This window comes from Magnolia sinica, chromosome 15 (assembly GCF_029962835.1).
Source record: "Magnolia sinica isolate HGM2019 chromosome 15, MsV1, whole genome shotgun sequence".
NCBI lineage: Eukaryota > Viridiplantae > Streptophyta > Magnoliopsida > Magnoliales > Magnoliaceae > Magnolia > Magnolia sinica.
This window is the reverse complement of record NC_080587.1, coordinates 74,677,258-74,693,016: the sequence shown is the minus strand read 5'-3', so window position 1 is coordinate 74,693,016 and position 15,759 is coordinate 74,677,258. Positions and strand designations below refer to the sequence as shown.

The window sequence follows — 15,759 nt, the reverse complement described above, 5'->3', positions numbered from 1 at the left end:
CCACTTGAGCTTTAGATCTACTTGATTTTTTGGCTCATGCTCTAAAATGATCTCCAAAAATGGGTGGACGGTGTGGATATAGCCCACACATCATGATGGGACCTACACAACTTGCTGACATTGAGTGGAATTGGCACGGGACCCGATGCAATTCCATTTAATCTAATTCCAACCTTTTTCGTTCTTCTCAAACATTGAGTAGAATAGGCACATGACCAAATGCAATTCCATCTCACCTAATCCCATCTAATACCATGCACCAAACGCTCCCTTTAGATGTTCTGCTTAATGCCATCGACAACATCGCAGTTCCATTGAAATGCGATTAAGAAAATTCGAAAAATACATGTTTAGTCGTTGGAACGTTTTGATATTTTGTTCGGTGACATTGAAGGGTTTCAATGCCATCGATAGTTTGTCCATGCCATCGAAGTGTCATCGAAGGAGTTATCGAATGTTTGTGCAAAAATTACGCAGAGTTGCGTAAGTGTGGGATGTATTTACTATTTCAATTGTGATTTACCTAAAGGCTATATATATGGGTGTAATCGAGAATATGAGGTATCAAGAGCTTTTTAATTCATTTTTATAGGGTTTCAAAGGTGTAGCTTGAGTGATTCGAGGCTTGTTCGAATTGGGTGATCTCTATATCTTGTAATTTTCTACTTTCATAGTGTATAACTGTCACTTTGTGTTGTGGTATTTTTTAGAAAGGATTTTTCTACGTTAAAGTTGGAGTCTTTCTAATTGGGCTTAATGGTACTATTGGAATATTTTGCTTGATTCATCTCTATGTGCTTCCACGGTCCCCCAACAATCCATTCATTTTGTCATATCATTTTAAGACATGAGCCTAAAAATAGACAAATCTAATGCTCAAGTGAACCAATGTAAGGGAAGAAGTAAGAATAATGATGCTCACTGTTAAACCCACTGTTTTCTATGGTGTGGCCCACTTAAACTTTGGATCTATCTCATTTTTTGGCTCATGTTATAAAAATGATATAAGAAAATGAAAGGATGACATAGGTATAACACATAAATCATGGTGGGGTATTAAGGCATTTTTTTTTTATTATACTTTTACCATGGTTTATTTGTATTTGTATTTACATTAAACCAAGCAAGCTCATAGAGGGTGGATCTTGAAATCAGTAAATTGGAAAACAAGAAAAATGTTAAAATGCTAGTAGTCAATATATGCTAAGGTTTATTTTCATGAAAATGTTGAATAGTCTATCTTAAAACTCAATACTGACATAATTTTTATAGATTAGCATTTTGAGAAGAAAATTTTATTTATTTTTATGAAAAAATTGTAATTATGATAGTCAATTTCTACGGCTATTTTTACAATACAAAAAAAAAAAAAAAAAAAAAAAAAAAAACCATGAAGTTTATTAGATATACGTTGAGGATGCACATTTCACAAATCGGCCACATTTGCATAATCATGGCCATGTGATCAGCTAACTCATTGGACGTGCAATGATATTTGCCTAACGGTGGAGTTTTTAGCATGAAATGAATCTAAAAGTGTTCTCATTCAGATAGAGACATGGCCATATGGTCATCGAATTTAAACCGTCCATTTGGTGGAATTACCAATGGATGATCTACTATACAAAAAGAACAACAATAGAATGTTCTTATCTATCCAGTCGATAGATTATTAGCCTTTTGAATGCAGACCCTCTATCTTTTCTACCTTCCCCTTCACTGGCAGGCTCCCAAAGTGGAAATCTAGGATTTGATCTTACCTGTGTCATTTAAATTTGTACCCCTACTCAACAAAGCAGATACCATCATGATGGAGCAATTTAACCAACTTTACCGTGAATTATAAAGGTAAATAGGTAATCATTTTTGTTCACGTGTATTTAAGATAGAGGATGAATTCCACCTCTAAAACCGTCCCAAACTCAACCTCATTCAAGCAAAAACTCCATTCACCGACCATGATGCATGTGTTATATCATGCTGTCCATTCATTTTTTTAGATTATTATAGGACATGAGCTCAAAAATAAGACAAATCGAAAGCACAAATGAATACCACAAAAAATAGTAGGAATTGAACTCCTGACAAGGGAATTATAACAATTTTTATGAGATCGTATGATGTTAGAAACAAGAGTGAATGCGACCTCACACATCATGGACGTTGGTTTCACTTTTGAATAGTCAAATGGTGTTCAAATGATATAGTTTTGAAGCCATTTAAAAGTTTATCAAATTATTATTTCAATGAGTAGAAGATCACCTTTATCAGACCTATAATGAGGTAGTTATGACCGTTTTATTAGGATTGCATGATATTAAAAATGAAAGCGAACACGACCTTACATATGATGGACTTTGGGCCTACTTTTGGATGGTCAAATGGTGTCTAAATGAGATGATTCTAGATCCATTTGAAATTTCATCGAATTATCTTTTTAATTAGCATACGATTACCTTAATCCGACCTGTAATAAAGGAGTTATGATTATTTTTGTAAGATCATGTGATGCTAGAAATAAGAGGGAGCGTGAGTATACTCTTTTGTTCGCGTGAACGTGAGTACGCTCTTGCGTGAATGCAAGTAATGAGGTCGTGCTCGCTTTCATTTCTAACATCATGTGATCCTACGAAAACTATTATAACTCCCTTGTTAAAGGTTCGATTAGGGTGATCTTATACTCATTAGAAAGATAATTCATTGAACTTTTAAATAACTTCATAATCATCTCATTTGAACACAAATTGAATGTTCAAAAGTAAGCTTGAAATTCATAATGTGTGAGGTCATATTCGCTCTCATTTCCAACATTGTATGATCCCACAAAAATGGTCGTAACTCCCTCATTAGAGGTTCAATCGGAGTGATCTTATGCTCGTTGGAAGATAATTTAATAAAATTTCAAATGGCTTTAGAATAATCTCCCTGGGCATAATATGATCATCTAAAAGTGGGCCCAACGTCCATAATGTGTAAGGTCATGTTTGCTCTCATTTCCGGCAACATGCGATCGATCCCACTAAAACAGTCATAGGTCCGAGCATTGTGATCTTGTATTTGTTAGAAAGATAATTCGATGAACTTTCAAATGACCTTGGAGTCATTTCATTTGGATACACTTTAACTATTAAAAAAATGAGCCCAAATTCCATCATGGCATTACATCGTGTTTTCTTTCGTTTCTACTATTGTGCAATTCCACAAAAAAAAATAAAATGGTCATAACTTCATTGTTACGAGTTAGATCAGAGTGAACTTGTGCTCATTAGAAAGATAATTCACTGAAATTTATATGACTTTGGAATTATCTCATTTGGACACCATTTGGTAATTTAAAAGTAGTTCCAAAGTCTATAATATGTTAGTTTGCATTCCTTCTCTCTTCCAGCATCGCATGAGATCTTATTAAAATGGTAATAAGACTAGGGTTGTCAATGGGCCGGGTTAGGGCAGGGCTGAGCTCTGTTGAAGCTCGGCCTGCAATTCTGAACCTAAGCCCAAATCAAGCTTGGTCTGTCGTAGGTTGAAATAGTCCAGCCCAATTCTGTCTCGGAACATTCGCACAAAGTTTAAATTGAGTCTCTCTCCATGGATAAATGATGTTTTGGTGTGCTTCATGTGTGAGAATGAAAGAAAAATGGAACAATTAAGTTTAGAAAAGATCTATCGGTCTGGGCTAGGCTTATGGGCTTTTATGGTATTAAGCCCGAATTTGGCCTGATTTAAAATTGGGCTCCTATCTTAAGCCCGAGCTCGACCGTCGGGCCTGATACATAGAGCTGGGCATCGAGTGGATTCGGACCAAGTTAGGGCTGAGTCGACTCGATCCGGTTTTGAAATAGGCCTGACCCAAACTCGATTTGACTCGATACCAAGTCCAGCATGCCTGACTCGATTTGAGTTCAGTCTGGCCTGGATTGAACCAGACCGAGTTTGATCCAATTAGAAGAACCGAGTCAAGTCAAGTTGGCACAGAATTGGATTGAGAGATGAGGGAGGGAGGGGAGAGGAGAGAGAGGAGGAGGCGGAGGAGGAGGAGGGTGATGGTGGTGGGTTGTCGGGCTTGGAAGAAGAAGAGGAGGAGGGAGGGAGAGAGAGAGAGAGAGAGTTTGGGATCAGGTCGGGGTAGGGTGCGACGTGTAGGGTTAGAGAGTCGGGTTTTAGATCGAGTTGAGTCTAACCGGGTCAAGTCGGGTCGAGTTACCGGATAACTCGAACTTGACTCGGTTTGAGTTCGGATTGGATGAAGCTTACTCGGTTCAGACCGACTCACCCATTTAGTTCGGGTCGAGTTGGATCTAAACGAGTCGGACGAGTCAAATTAACCAAATTGAGTCGTCCGATGCCCACATCAATCGATACACCACCCCAAATCCCTCCCAATATGGGCCATGCCCGAAGGCCCGTCGGTACTACCTGGCCCATTGACTCCCCCCACCCAACAAACCGACATGAATTTCCTGCGACACAAGGAGTCCGGGGGCAGGAAAAAAAAACCTGTGGGACCCACCGTGACGTGCGTGTGACATCCAATCCGTCAATCCATTGAGAACTCATTGTCACTGTGTATAACAAAAATAAGCTCCATGCAAGACTTAGGTGGGCCAAACCAGGGGAGAAACGTAAAACCACGACTAAAACCTCTCAATTCACTCTGTTTGGCCAACCCGAATTTTGGATCAGACTACATTCTTCACTGTCTCTTCATCCTGGTGGAAATCACATGATTAACGGGTTGGATCGCATGTAAACGACATGGTAGCCCGAGGAGGGTTTCTAGGGCGACCGTTCATATCCCCACTGTTTCCCAAGGTGTGGCCCACCTGATTTTTAAATCATCCTAATTTTTGGTTTCTGATCCCATCATAAGGTTTATCAACCGATATACGGATTGGATTTCATACAAACATCAGACAGATTTCAATTGTTGCACGCACTTCCTACACCTATCGGTGGTGGGTAGATAATCCAGTTTCTCGACCGAACCGGGAGCGGATTGGCTGTTACCCGGGCAAACGTTAGTAAGTGTTTCCCTGACCGTGGGGCCCACCCTGATGTATCTGTTGTATATCCACGCCGTCCAACAGTTTTTCCATTTTATTTTAGGCCATTGTCCCAAACATAAAGTAGATCCAAATATCAAGTGGGCCACACCACAGGAAACAGTGGTCATTGATCGCCCACCATTAAAAATTTCCTAGAGCCCACCGTAATGTTTATTTGCCATTCACCTTGAGAGCGGATTGGGTAGTGACCCTGCCACTAGCCAATGACTAGTGGTTGGTGCTTTGTGGGCCCACCATGATGTATGTATTTCATCCATGCGGTACATCTATTTTTTTAGATCATTTTATACTATGATCCTAAAGAATAAGGTATATCCCAATCTCTATTGGACCACATTATAGGAAACAGTGTTAATTAAACCTACACCATTAAAAAATTCTTGTGGGCCATAAAAGTTTTAGATCAAGATGATCTTTGTTTTCTCTCTTCACCTACGTCTGTATGACCTAATCAACAGATTGGATCTCAAATAAACAGTACAGTGGGTCTTAGGAGGATTTTAATGGTGGACATCCAATCACTGCTCTTTCCTGTGGTGTGGTCAACCTGAGATTTATATCCCTCTCCCTTTTTCTGCATAAAGCCATGAAATGATCTGTAAAAATGGATGGACGGCATGGATAAAACGCATACTTCATAGTGGGGCCCACAGAGCACCGACCACTAGCCACTGGGCTAGTGGCAGCGACACTAGCCAAACCGCCTCCATCCAACCTGTTCATAATGTCACACGTACCTGGAAGAAGGGAGCACAGAGATATCATCTTGATCCAAAACTTTAGTGGCTTCAGGAAGATTTTAACGGTAAAAATTCAATCCCTACTGTGTGGTCCCCAGGAGTCCTGGATCTTCTTCATTTTTGGGACCATAACTTAAAATGATCTGTAAAAATTTATGGACAGTGTGGATGTATAAAAAATACATAAAGGTGGGGCCCACGGTCAGGGAAACACCCACTCAGGTGTTACTTTTGTGACACCTAATCCCCTCTCAAAAGAGAGCCGATTGCGTACTTAGTAAACTTTGTAGGCCCCACACGTGATGTATGTGTCTTATCCACGCCGTCCATCCATTTTACCAACTTATTTTAGTTTAAAATCCCAAATTGAAGTATATACAAACTCAAATGGACCACACCACAGGAAACAGTGGGGAAAATGACTTCCACCGTTGAAACCTTCCCACGGCCCACAGCAATGTTTATTTGTAATCCAATCTGTTCACAAGGTCACATATACAAAGTAAGAAGAGAAAACTCAAATATCAGCTTGATCCAAAACTTCTGTGACCCCCCACAACTTTTCAACGGTAAGCATTCAATTCCCACTGTTTCATCTGGTGTGGTCCACTTGAACTTTGGATATACTTAAATTTTGGTACCATCGTCTAAAATAATCTTAAAAAAAGGATGGACGGTGTGGATAAAATAAATACATAAAGGTGGGCCCCACAGAGTTTACGCAACCCGCTCCCCTTCCTACAAAAACCAAGATTCACATGGGCCCACAAGTTCCTCCACATCATCAACTGTAAAAACCGTTTTCTTCGTTGACTTAGTCAACCCCGGAAAACCTCGCTCTCTCCTTCATTTCGATTCTCTTCAATCAAACCTCTCTTTTCTCTCTCTCTGACTCTCTCTCTATCTCCCAAAAAAAACAAAAAACCCAAAAAAAATAGAATTTCTCCGAACAGCGGCCCGTCTCTTCCGGAGGTGTCAGATTTCCGGCGAAGCAATGGCCGCTGTTCCTCATCTCCGGCCATTTCTCTTCCTCTTCATCCTCTCTCTCCCCTCCTTATCCTCACCACTCTCAGAATCCGACGCTCTCCTCGCCCTAAAAAAATCCTTCGACAACACCACCGCCCTCGATTCATGGTCACCGGACTCACCGCCACCTTGCACCACCGACCAAGGCTCAAAGAAAAAAAGCTCCTGGGTCGGCGTCATCTGCTTCAATGGCGTCGTCGCCGGCCTCCGTCTCGGCAGCATGGGTCTTTCCGGAAAGATCGACGTCGACGCTCTCGCCAGCTTACCAGGCCTCCGTACGATCGGTTTCATAGGAAATAAATTCGCGGGCCCCATTCCGGAATTAAACCGTCTAGGCGCTCTTAAAGCCATATACCTGACAGAAAACCGCTTCTCAGGTGAAATCCCTCCTGACTTTTTCTCGAGCATGTCGTCGTTGAAAAAGGTCTGGCTCGGTGGGAATGAATTCACAGGCCCAATTCCAAATTCCATCTCGAAGCTGAAACTCCTCATCGAATTACATCTCGAGAACAATCACTTCTCCGGTAATATCCCTCCAATCTCGCTTCCGATGTTAGCTTCCTTCGATGTATCAAACAACGCATTGCAGGGGAACATTCCCGAAGGTCTGTTGATGTTCGACGGCAATTCCTTTAAAGCCAACGTGGGTCTTTGTGGACCGCCGGTTGGAAAGCAGTGCTCTGACATGATGGTGGCATCAACGGTCACTGTTCCGGATTCCGGCGCCTCGAAGCCGAGCTACGCTGCGGTAGCGACTGGGCTTTTCTTGTTGATAGCTCTGATGGGGATGGCGATCGTGGCATTGGCACGGCGTCAGGACGATGATTTTGAAATGCTGGGGCGGGATATTGGGGGAGATGGAGCGGTGTCGGTCAGTGTCAGGGAATCGTCGGTCCGAAGTAAGGAATCGGTGCGGCGGGAATCGCACCATGGGAGGAAGGGAATGGGGCCTGCGGTGCCGGATTTGACGATGGTTAATGAGGATAAAGGGCAGTTTGGGTTGCCGGACTTGATGAAGGCGGCGGCGGAGGTGCTGGGAACTGGTGGGTTGGGGTCTGCTTATAAGGCGGTGATGGCGAATGGGGTGGCGGTAGTGGTGAAGAGGATGAGGGAGATGAATAGGGTGGGAAGTGATAGGTTTGAGGTTGAGATGAGGCGGCTTGGTAGTCTCCGGCATCAGAATATATTGCCGCCGTTGGCTTTTCATTATAGGAAGGAGGAGAAGCTGCTGGTGTATGAGTTTGTTCCCAAGGGCAGCTTGTTGTATCTACTACATGGTAATTTCGATATCATTACATTGTGGGCCATCATGGCCCACCTTTTGATGGTCCGGATCTTTCATAGGATGGCTCCATCATATGAGAGACACCGGATGTACGTACGTGATGAGGTCGATCACTGTCTTCATCCTGTCTTCCGGGATAACTATTCCGAATCACACAAGTTTATCTGAACTTCTCATACATATATCTACCAAAATATATAAATTCCAAAAATTTAAAATTTGATTGATGGACTATAAAAATGAATTTAAACCCTTTAAATAGTGATACTAAACTTTCGAAAAAGTTTCGGATCAAACTCATCTCGAATTCCTGTAATTCCTAACTTACTATAAATAATAGACTTATTATTTATATAATAATACGTAAGCTACCCAAAATTAAACTGAATAACTCATTATTTATATAATCATGTGGAAGCTACCCAACTATTTATATAATCATATGGAAGTTACCAAAAATTACATTGAATAACTCATTTTGGTTTAATAAGTTTCAGAATCACACTTCAACTTAAACTCTCTAAAATTTGTGACTTAGTCTAAATAGTAAACTTATTATTTATATAATCATATGGAAGCTACCAAAGTTAGGTTGAATAACTCATTCCGATTTGCCAAATATGCACCTTTTAAGGTTATAACTGTATGGATCACCTCTGTCTTCCATCGAGCCTCCTTTGGCCATTCTTGGCCATGAAATTGTCCGTAACTTGCTCTATATCACTCATCATATGATCCTGAAAGTTTGATTGGTCCCCATATGAATCTAGACCATTGGCTGTAGTTGTCCATTTATGAATTGCAAGCTCTGTGGGACCCATCATTTTATATATATAAAAGCAGCTCCATCCATCGGTTCTATCTTCCATTGCAGGCCCTGGGGAAAAAGATCAGCTAGATCCGCAAGTCAAGTGGGCCATAGGAAGGGGAACAATGGAGATGGGATGATGCCAACCGTAGATTTGTGTGTGGGGCCACCATGGTGTGTATCTTTCATCAACCCATTAATCAGATTTAAATCACTAGGATGAAGTAAAGTGACGGCCTGATCCAAAACTTTTGTGGCCCACACGGCAAGAACTTGAGGTTTTAGGAGAATTTTTACATTGTTCTCATAGGTGTGGCCCACCAGAGGTCTTTATTGGGCTGATATGTTTTATGTACGGTCCAAATAAGATTTATCACCTGATGGACGGAGTGGATTCACATATGCAACATGGTTGGCGTCACAGAGCTTGGGCGTTTTTCCTGCTGCGTTGAACAGGTAGTGTAGGCGATTCCACAAGGGCTGGGATAAACCTCACGCCGTCGCAAGTTATTTTGGTGTTGCTCTTTTTTTTGTCTTTTTTTTTTTTTAAAATTTTTTTTTACACACGCACACACACCACCACACACTCACGCCACCCGTGGATACTCGAACCCTTGACCGCATGTTGAAACTCGTCTACCACCCGAGCAAGAGCAAAGTTCCTTTTCGTGTTGCTCTTTTGCATTTGATGGGACAATTCTGCAACGCATGGCCCACCTTAAAGCCAGATCATGGTAATCTATGGTCATGATCTTTTGGGTGGGTCCCACTTGCAAATAAGGTGATCCAGACCATTCATCACCCAAGCTCTTATCTCGAGCACATTTTTGGCTATGACCCACCATGTTTTCACATACCAAAATGGACGGCTTAGATCATAGCATACATGGTAAAACTGTCATCCGCACGGTTTGGATCGCCCCACATTTCATCATGCCTCTTTACGTTGTATACGGGTTTTGATCCCATAGCGTGACTCCACCGTACATATGACTTGGAGCTGGGCCCACGTGATGTATGCCAGACATCCAAACCGTGCACAACAGGCGCCCTCTAGAAAAAGGGACGACCCAAAATCAACCGGATCCAGAACTCATGGTTCGGCTGGCCTGAATTTTGGAACGGTCGAATTTTTTATCTGTGTCTTCTCCAGGTGGGGCACATATAATGAACGGGTTGGATGGCACATAAACAACATTTTGGTCCCCAAACGAAAACCAACAGTCATCATCCCCTCTCCACATTTTCCTGTGGTGCTACTCACATGAACCATGGAGAGGGCTGATTTTTACGGCTCCATGCAAAGCCTTCATGGCCCACCTGATGAACGGATTGGATTTCTGGAAAACATCAATATGGGGGCCAAAGATTCGGACATTACCGTTACTGATGCATTTCTTTCTGTCAGGCGATCGCGGACCATGCCACGCCGAGCTCGACTGGCCCACCCGCTTAAAGATCGTCCGAGGAATCGCCCGAGGAATGGCCTTCCTCCACGTGGAGCTCTCAAACTCGGACATCCCTCACGGCAATCTCAAGTCCTGCAACATTTTCCTCGGCCCCGATTTCGAGCCTCTCCTCGCCGATTATGGCTTCTTCCCGCTGGTGGCCCCCACCGAGGCCACCAATGCCATGTTCGCCTACAAATCCCCTGAATCGCTCCAGTACCGCCACGTGTCACCCAAATCCGACGTGTACTGCCTCGGCGTCGTCATCCTCGAGATCCTCACCGGCAAATTCCCATCCCAATATCTCAACCATGGAAAAGGTGGGACCGACGTCGTGCAATGGGTCGTAACGGCCATATCCGAGAAGCGGGAGTGGGAGCTGTTTGACCCTGAAATATCCGGACCCGGGAAAGCAGACCCGACTATGGAGCGGCTCCTGCATGTGGGTGCTGAATGCGCCCAGCCCAACCCCGAGCAACGACCCGACATGAAGGAAGCCGTACGGAGGATCGAGGAGATTGCAGTCGAGGCCAGTTGCAACAAGGAACGGTCTGTAGGACCCGCCCCATCGTTGAAGGACGGATACGCCGACATTCCGGTGCCACAGTCCAACGCGGCGAACGTGCAGCAGCCCTCGTCGCGATCGACGACAGAGAACATCGGCCACCCTCCATCGCTGCAGCGGAACGGTGAGAGCTTTGTATTCGACATATCGTAACAAGGGTGCGGTGTGTGAGCGGCGATGTGGGCGGGGACCATAATCGGGTCTATCTATGATTCAGCCAGCTTGTTCACTAATCGGGTCCGAAATTTAGCCCCCCGACCCGACCCGACTGGGCTTACACTGGACTTTAATAGGAAATATTTTGTAAAACCTAGTCCTGGGCCTGGCCCATTTATTTATTTTGTGAAATTCAGACCTGGGCTCGGTCCTCGGGTCCAAGCCCGGCCACGTCGGTTGCCAGCCCCTACGTCCTTGCGGTCCAACTGCATGCATGAAAAAAGAAAAAAAGAAAAGGCTTTTCCTATTGGCGAGAAAAAAGAAAAAGAAAAAAAAAAATCTTCCCATGCAATGTAACATGTACCTGAGCTTTACATACAACCCATTTTTCCTGCCGATATTTTGGTTGTGTAAAGCATCCCAGCCGTTGAAAACGTGAGCCACGCTATAAATATCACCGTACGTGAAAATCAGATCAATCCACTCATAAGATGGGCCACACCTGCACATTGAGTTAGGGCATACGCTGATCTTTATGGTGCAGCCCACCTCTTGCAAGCCTTCAATGTTCCACAAGTAGCAGATTGGCTAGAAAGAGAGATGTATGTGAAAGTTCATGTACAACGTTGCATGGGAACGTTTATCTTTGGTTAAAAGACGAAAAAGACCTTGTATTTTTGTTGATAAACTAGGTCCTTCCCCAAGCTTACACCGCATGTGAGAAGGGCAGTTTAGTCCTTTCAAAGAATTTTGGGCATTTTAGGCATTAAAACGAGAACCCGAGCCAAAAGATGCCCTTGTCCTTTGTTAAAAAGATATGGGGTGGGTGGACTGACAACTTGGGGCGTTTTTCTGTAATTTTGGATAATTTTGTGTGCTGCTTGCAATTTTTCTTTGTAGTGAGGGGATTTCTGTAATTTTTTCTATCTTTTTTTTTTTTTTTCCTTGAAAATACATTTTAAGTCTAATATAATTTTCATTTTTCAAATTTGTGGGTGAGATGTGAGCTTTCCATGAGGTTGGAATAATGCTTAGATCTTGTACATGATAGAAGGCTCGGATCTTATACATGTGTCACATTATGGCACGTGCACCTTGTGTGTGGATGTACATGGTTCCCACACGCGAGTCGAAACAAGTCTTCATTTACTACCTTGGTATAACATGTATATAAAATAATTTTAATGGTGTAAGACTCATCCTTACTCTTTTACCCCTGATAAATTATTGTGATCATCTAAATATATATCTTTGTTTATTTTCTAATCAATTTAATTTTTATATAATAGGCCATCTATTCTAGGGTCAAAATGAAGGGTGTGGACAACCAACCATCAAATCTCTGGTCTCCCCTAGTAATTTCACTTTTGATAGAATTGTTCTTCAAATTTCTAAAAAATAAAAGAGTTATAGATAATATATATGAAGGTTAAATATTAGTTTGAGTGGGATACTTTCTTTTTTTTTTTTTTCGCCGCATGTCTTCCTTATTAGGCTATGCTTTTTTAAATGTGATTTTCATAACAAAGTTGTGCCTAATGCTTGACTCCAAATCACATTTAGTTTCGTTATTATGTAACCAGTTAATGGAAAGATGCCATGTGTCACCCTATCTTAAATACTCTCCATAATTGGACATGAAGGAACGATTGGATAGGATTCTCATGAATGTTTGAGCTTTACCTTGTGATGCATCCAAATCATGAGTCATGCACCTTGATTTAGTAGCATCCCAACCATCCATCATATTACATTTTATCCTATGATATAAGGATACCCATCATGCGTTGTTATCATTTGATGATTGATGTAGGGAATTGACACTTTCACTTATGTGTGAATCAAATGAAAATATGAAATTCACAAATGCAAAAGAAACACACAAAATAAAAAAGGCTTAAACCATATAATCAAACCACAATGCAAGATTTATATGAAAAATCCATTAAGGTGGAGGGAAAAATCACAAGGAAAATTCGAAATAAATCCATTGTGAAATTAAAGACTACAATATTTTTCTCAGGTCTTTTACCTAAAACTTGAGAGATTATAAGAGAAAAAACCTAATGCAAATTACTTCTTTGGAGCTTCAAGAAAACCAACATTCTTTCCATAAAAAATATTTTTCAAAGGAAGAAAAACCAACCTCAGAGAGACACCAAACTGCTATGAGTGTCAAATCAATGAAGAGAATAACCTCTGAGAATCTCCTCTTGAACACTAACTTCGGTACTAGGGAATCATATCTTTCTTTCTCTTCTCTCTTCTTTCACTTTTCACTCAACACATCTCTTTCAAGACTTCTAGGGCAAAAGCCCATTTATTTATTTTCGAATCAGTAGGGGATGTGCCCATTGTTGGAGTTAGTACCCTAGAAAACTAATGTGCACCATAATCCACTAGCCATGGAATGTGTTTGTGCATATATTAATTGTTGATCTTGATGACCCTAGGTCCTAGTTGGACATGTGTTATATACCTTAGATTTAAGGTTATATTTATGTTATATTCATTGGGTTATTTGAGGAGTACTCAATACATCATTTAGACATAGGAACTTGAGATTGGACATAGTGGTCATGGAGCAAGGAGGGTTGTGTTATATGGATCTCAGTACTCAGATGAATCATGATTGTCACATATGCATAAGACACATTTGTGGACATTGATCATGGAGATGTACATTCTCTTCTATGAGGGGATTGACTTGGGTCAGGATGGAGGTCTGCACCATTGGGAACTAATTGCAGGAGTGTGGGTATGTCATAGATATGAGATCTTGAAGTGAACTCTTGAACACTCACATTGGTGGATGAAAGTTCAAATCAACAGTATAGGGGCCCACTAACCTAGGCAATAATCATGTGATCAAGGAAATGAGTCCCACATTAATTAATCAATCTTTAGACCAGAGAATGTGTGAGGGTCTCATATCTTCATTGGGTAGCTTTAGTACACTTTACGAGGTTTCTCAAAGACCACTAAAAGTGAGTGATGTTGAGTATGTTTACCAAGGTTCATTGATTCTTACATGGGCTAATAAAGAATTCATTAGTTTTACCATGAGATTTATTTTAAAGCTAGATCTAATTAATTCAGGAAGTCATCAAGTCGCTTTTTCACTGGGCATATCACCTAAAAGGTTATAATTGACTTTTGAAATATTTTCAACCATCAAAATTTTATTTTAATCGCTAAAATTGCTTTGATCGTACTTAATAATGATCCGATGATTCACTTCATGATTAACATGAGATCTATATTATAGATGGATGACCTTGACAGTGAATGAATTAGATCATGTCTATATGCATAATGAAGGTGGATTGACAAACTTTTTTCACAATAGGTTTCATTGAAGTTTGTAGGCGGATGAGCACCATAGTGAGTGCACTTCCTGAAACCTTAACTTATCATTATTTATAGATTTTATTGCAGACGAGAATCCTGAGAGAGGAGAGAGAGCCCAGACATCTCCCCCGAACGTCTAGACCTTGTTAAAAGGAGAGAGAGAAGATTCACTCCATCTATATCTTCTTGCTTTTCTCTGTGGTTCGCTTGGGTGGATGGTCTGCATGCATCCTCGGCCCCTACCAAAGGACTTGCGTATTCTCAGGATCCCTTTATCTAGATAGATTGGGGAACTATTTAACTCAGGAGATCGGCGTCGATGGATCCATAGTACTATCATAGACATTGTGTCCTGGTATGATCATGACAATTCATATATTATTGTACTTTTAGAAATTTGATATTACTACAATTAGGGCATCCTAGGATGGATCCCTTGATCAAATTTGTTTTATACATAATTCCGCTATGCGTGTAGGCCAAGGACCTACTAGTTTCCACTCTGTGTCAATCGAATTCCTAAATTGGGAGATCTAACCTATTGAAGTTGGTCCATTTAGGCGTGTTCTTTCTAGATCTGAATTTTGAGTGGTTTGATTGATCTTGTTATTATAGTCCTTTTGTGATGGTTTTTACACATAATAAGTTATATTTATTACCCTTCTTATTGGTACCCTTTAGATTGCTTGGATGGGCCATTGATGGATGGTGATGATTTATTTTCATGTTATGATGGTTCTCATCCATTTGATGAGATGGATCACCATACGTGGTTGTTTAACATGGGGATAGTCACATCATCTTTAATCCTATGCAATCCATGTTAGTAGACTCGGATTCATCAACCAATGTATGATCTCGTGAGATCTACATCGTTGATCCATGGACCAATCTATTCTATCCATGGACATAGTTTTGGAGTTAAGAGGAGGCTTAAGAGAATGCATTTTAGGGCAAGAGGAGAAGATTAAACGGACGGATGGGGCCCACATGCCTTTAGTGGGGCCAATTATACAAACATGTATGGTCTCCTACATGCGTCTAGGGTGCCATACAATACCCCTCTTCCGAAATTGGATTGCGTACTGAGTTACTCAGTATGCTCTTATCGTACTGAGTAAACTCTGTTGGGCCCACCGTGAATGCATGTGGTTTATCCACGAGTCCATTCATTTTCCTAGATCATTTTAGGAGTTCAACCCAAAATTTATGCATATACAAAGATCAAGTGGACCATATCATAGGAAAAAGTGGAAGTATTGATTTCCACCGTTGAAAACTTTCCAAGGCCCCCAGTGATGTTTATTTGTCATC

General features: G+C 41.4%; 1 protein-coding gene across 1 annotated transcript; it reads left to right on the top strand.

Annotated features, from left to right (window-relative positions):
• Positions 1–6,211: 6,211 nt before the first annotated feature.
• Positions 6,212–11,390, top strand: LOC131227992 (pollen receptor-like kinase 3). The gene is made up of 2 exons (XM_058223806.1): positions 6,212–8,109; positions 10,334–11,390. The coding sequence occupies exons 1-2, from the start codon at positions 6,801–6,803 to the stop codon at positions 11,089–11,091; spliced, it is 2,067 nt and encodes a 688-aa protein (XP_058079789.1). The 5' UTR covers positions 6,212–6,800; the 3' UTR covers positions 11,092–11,390.
• Positions 11,391–15,759: the final 4,369 nt, after the last annotated feature.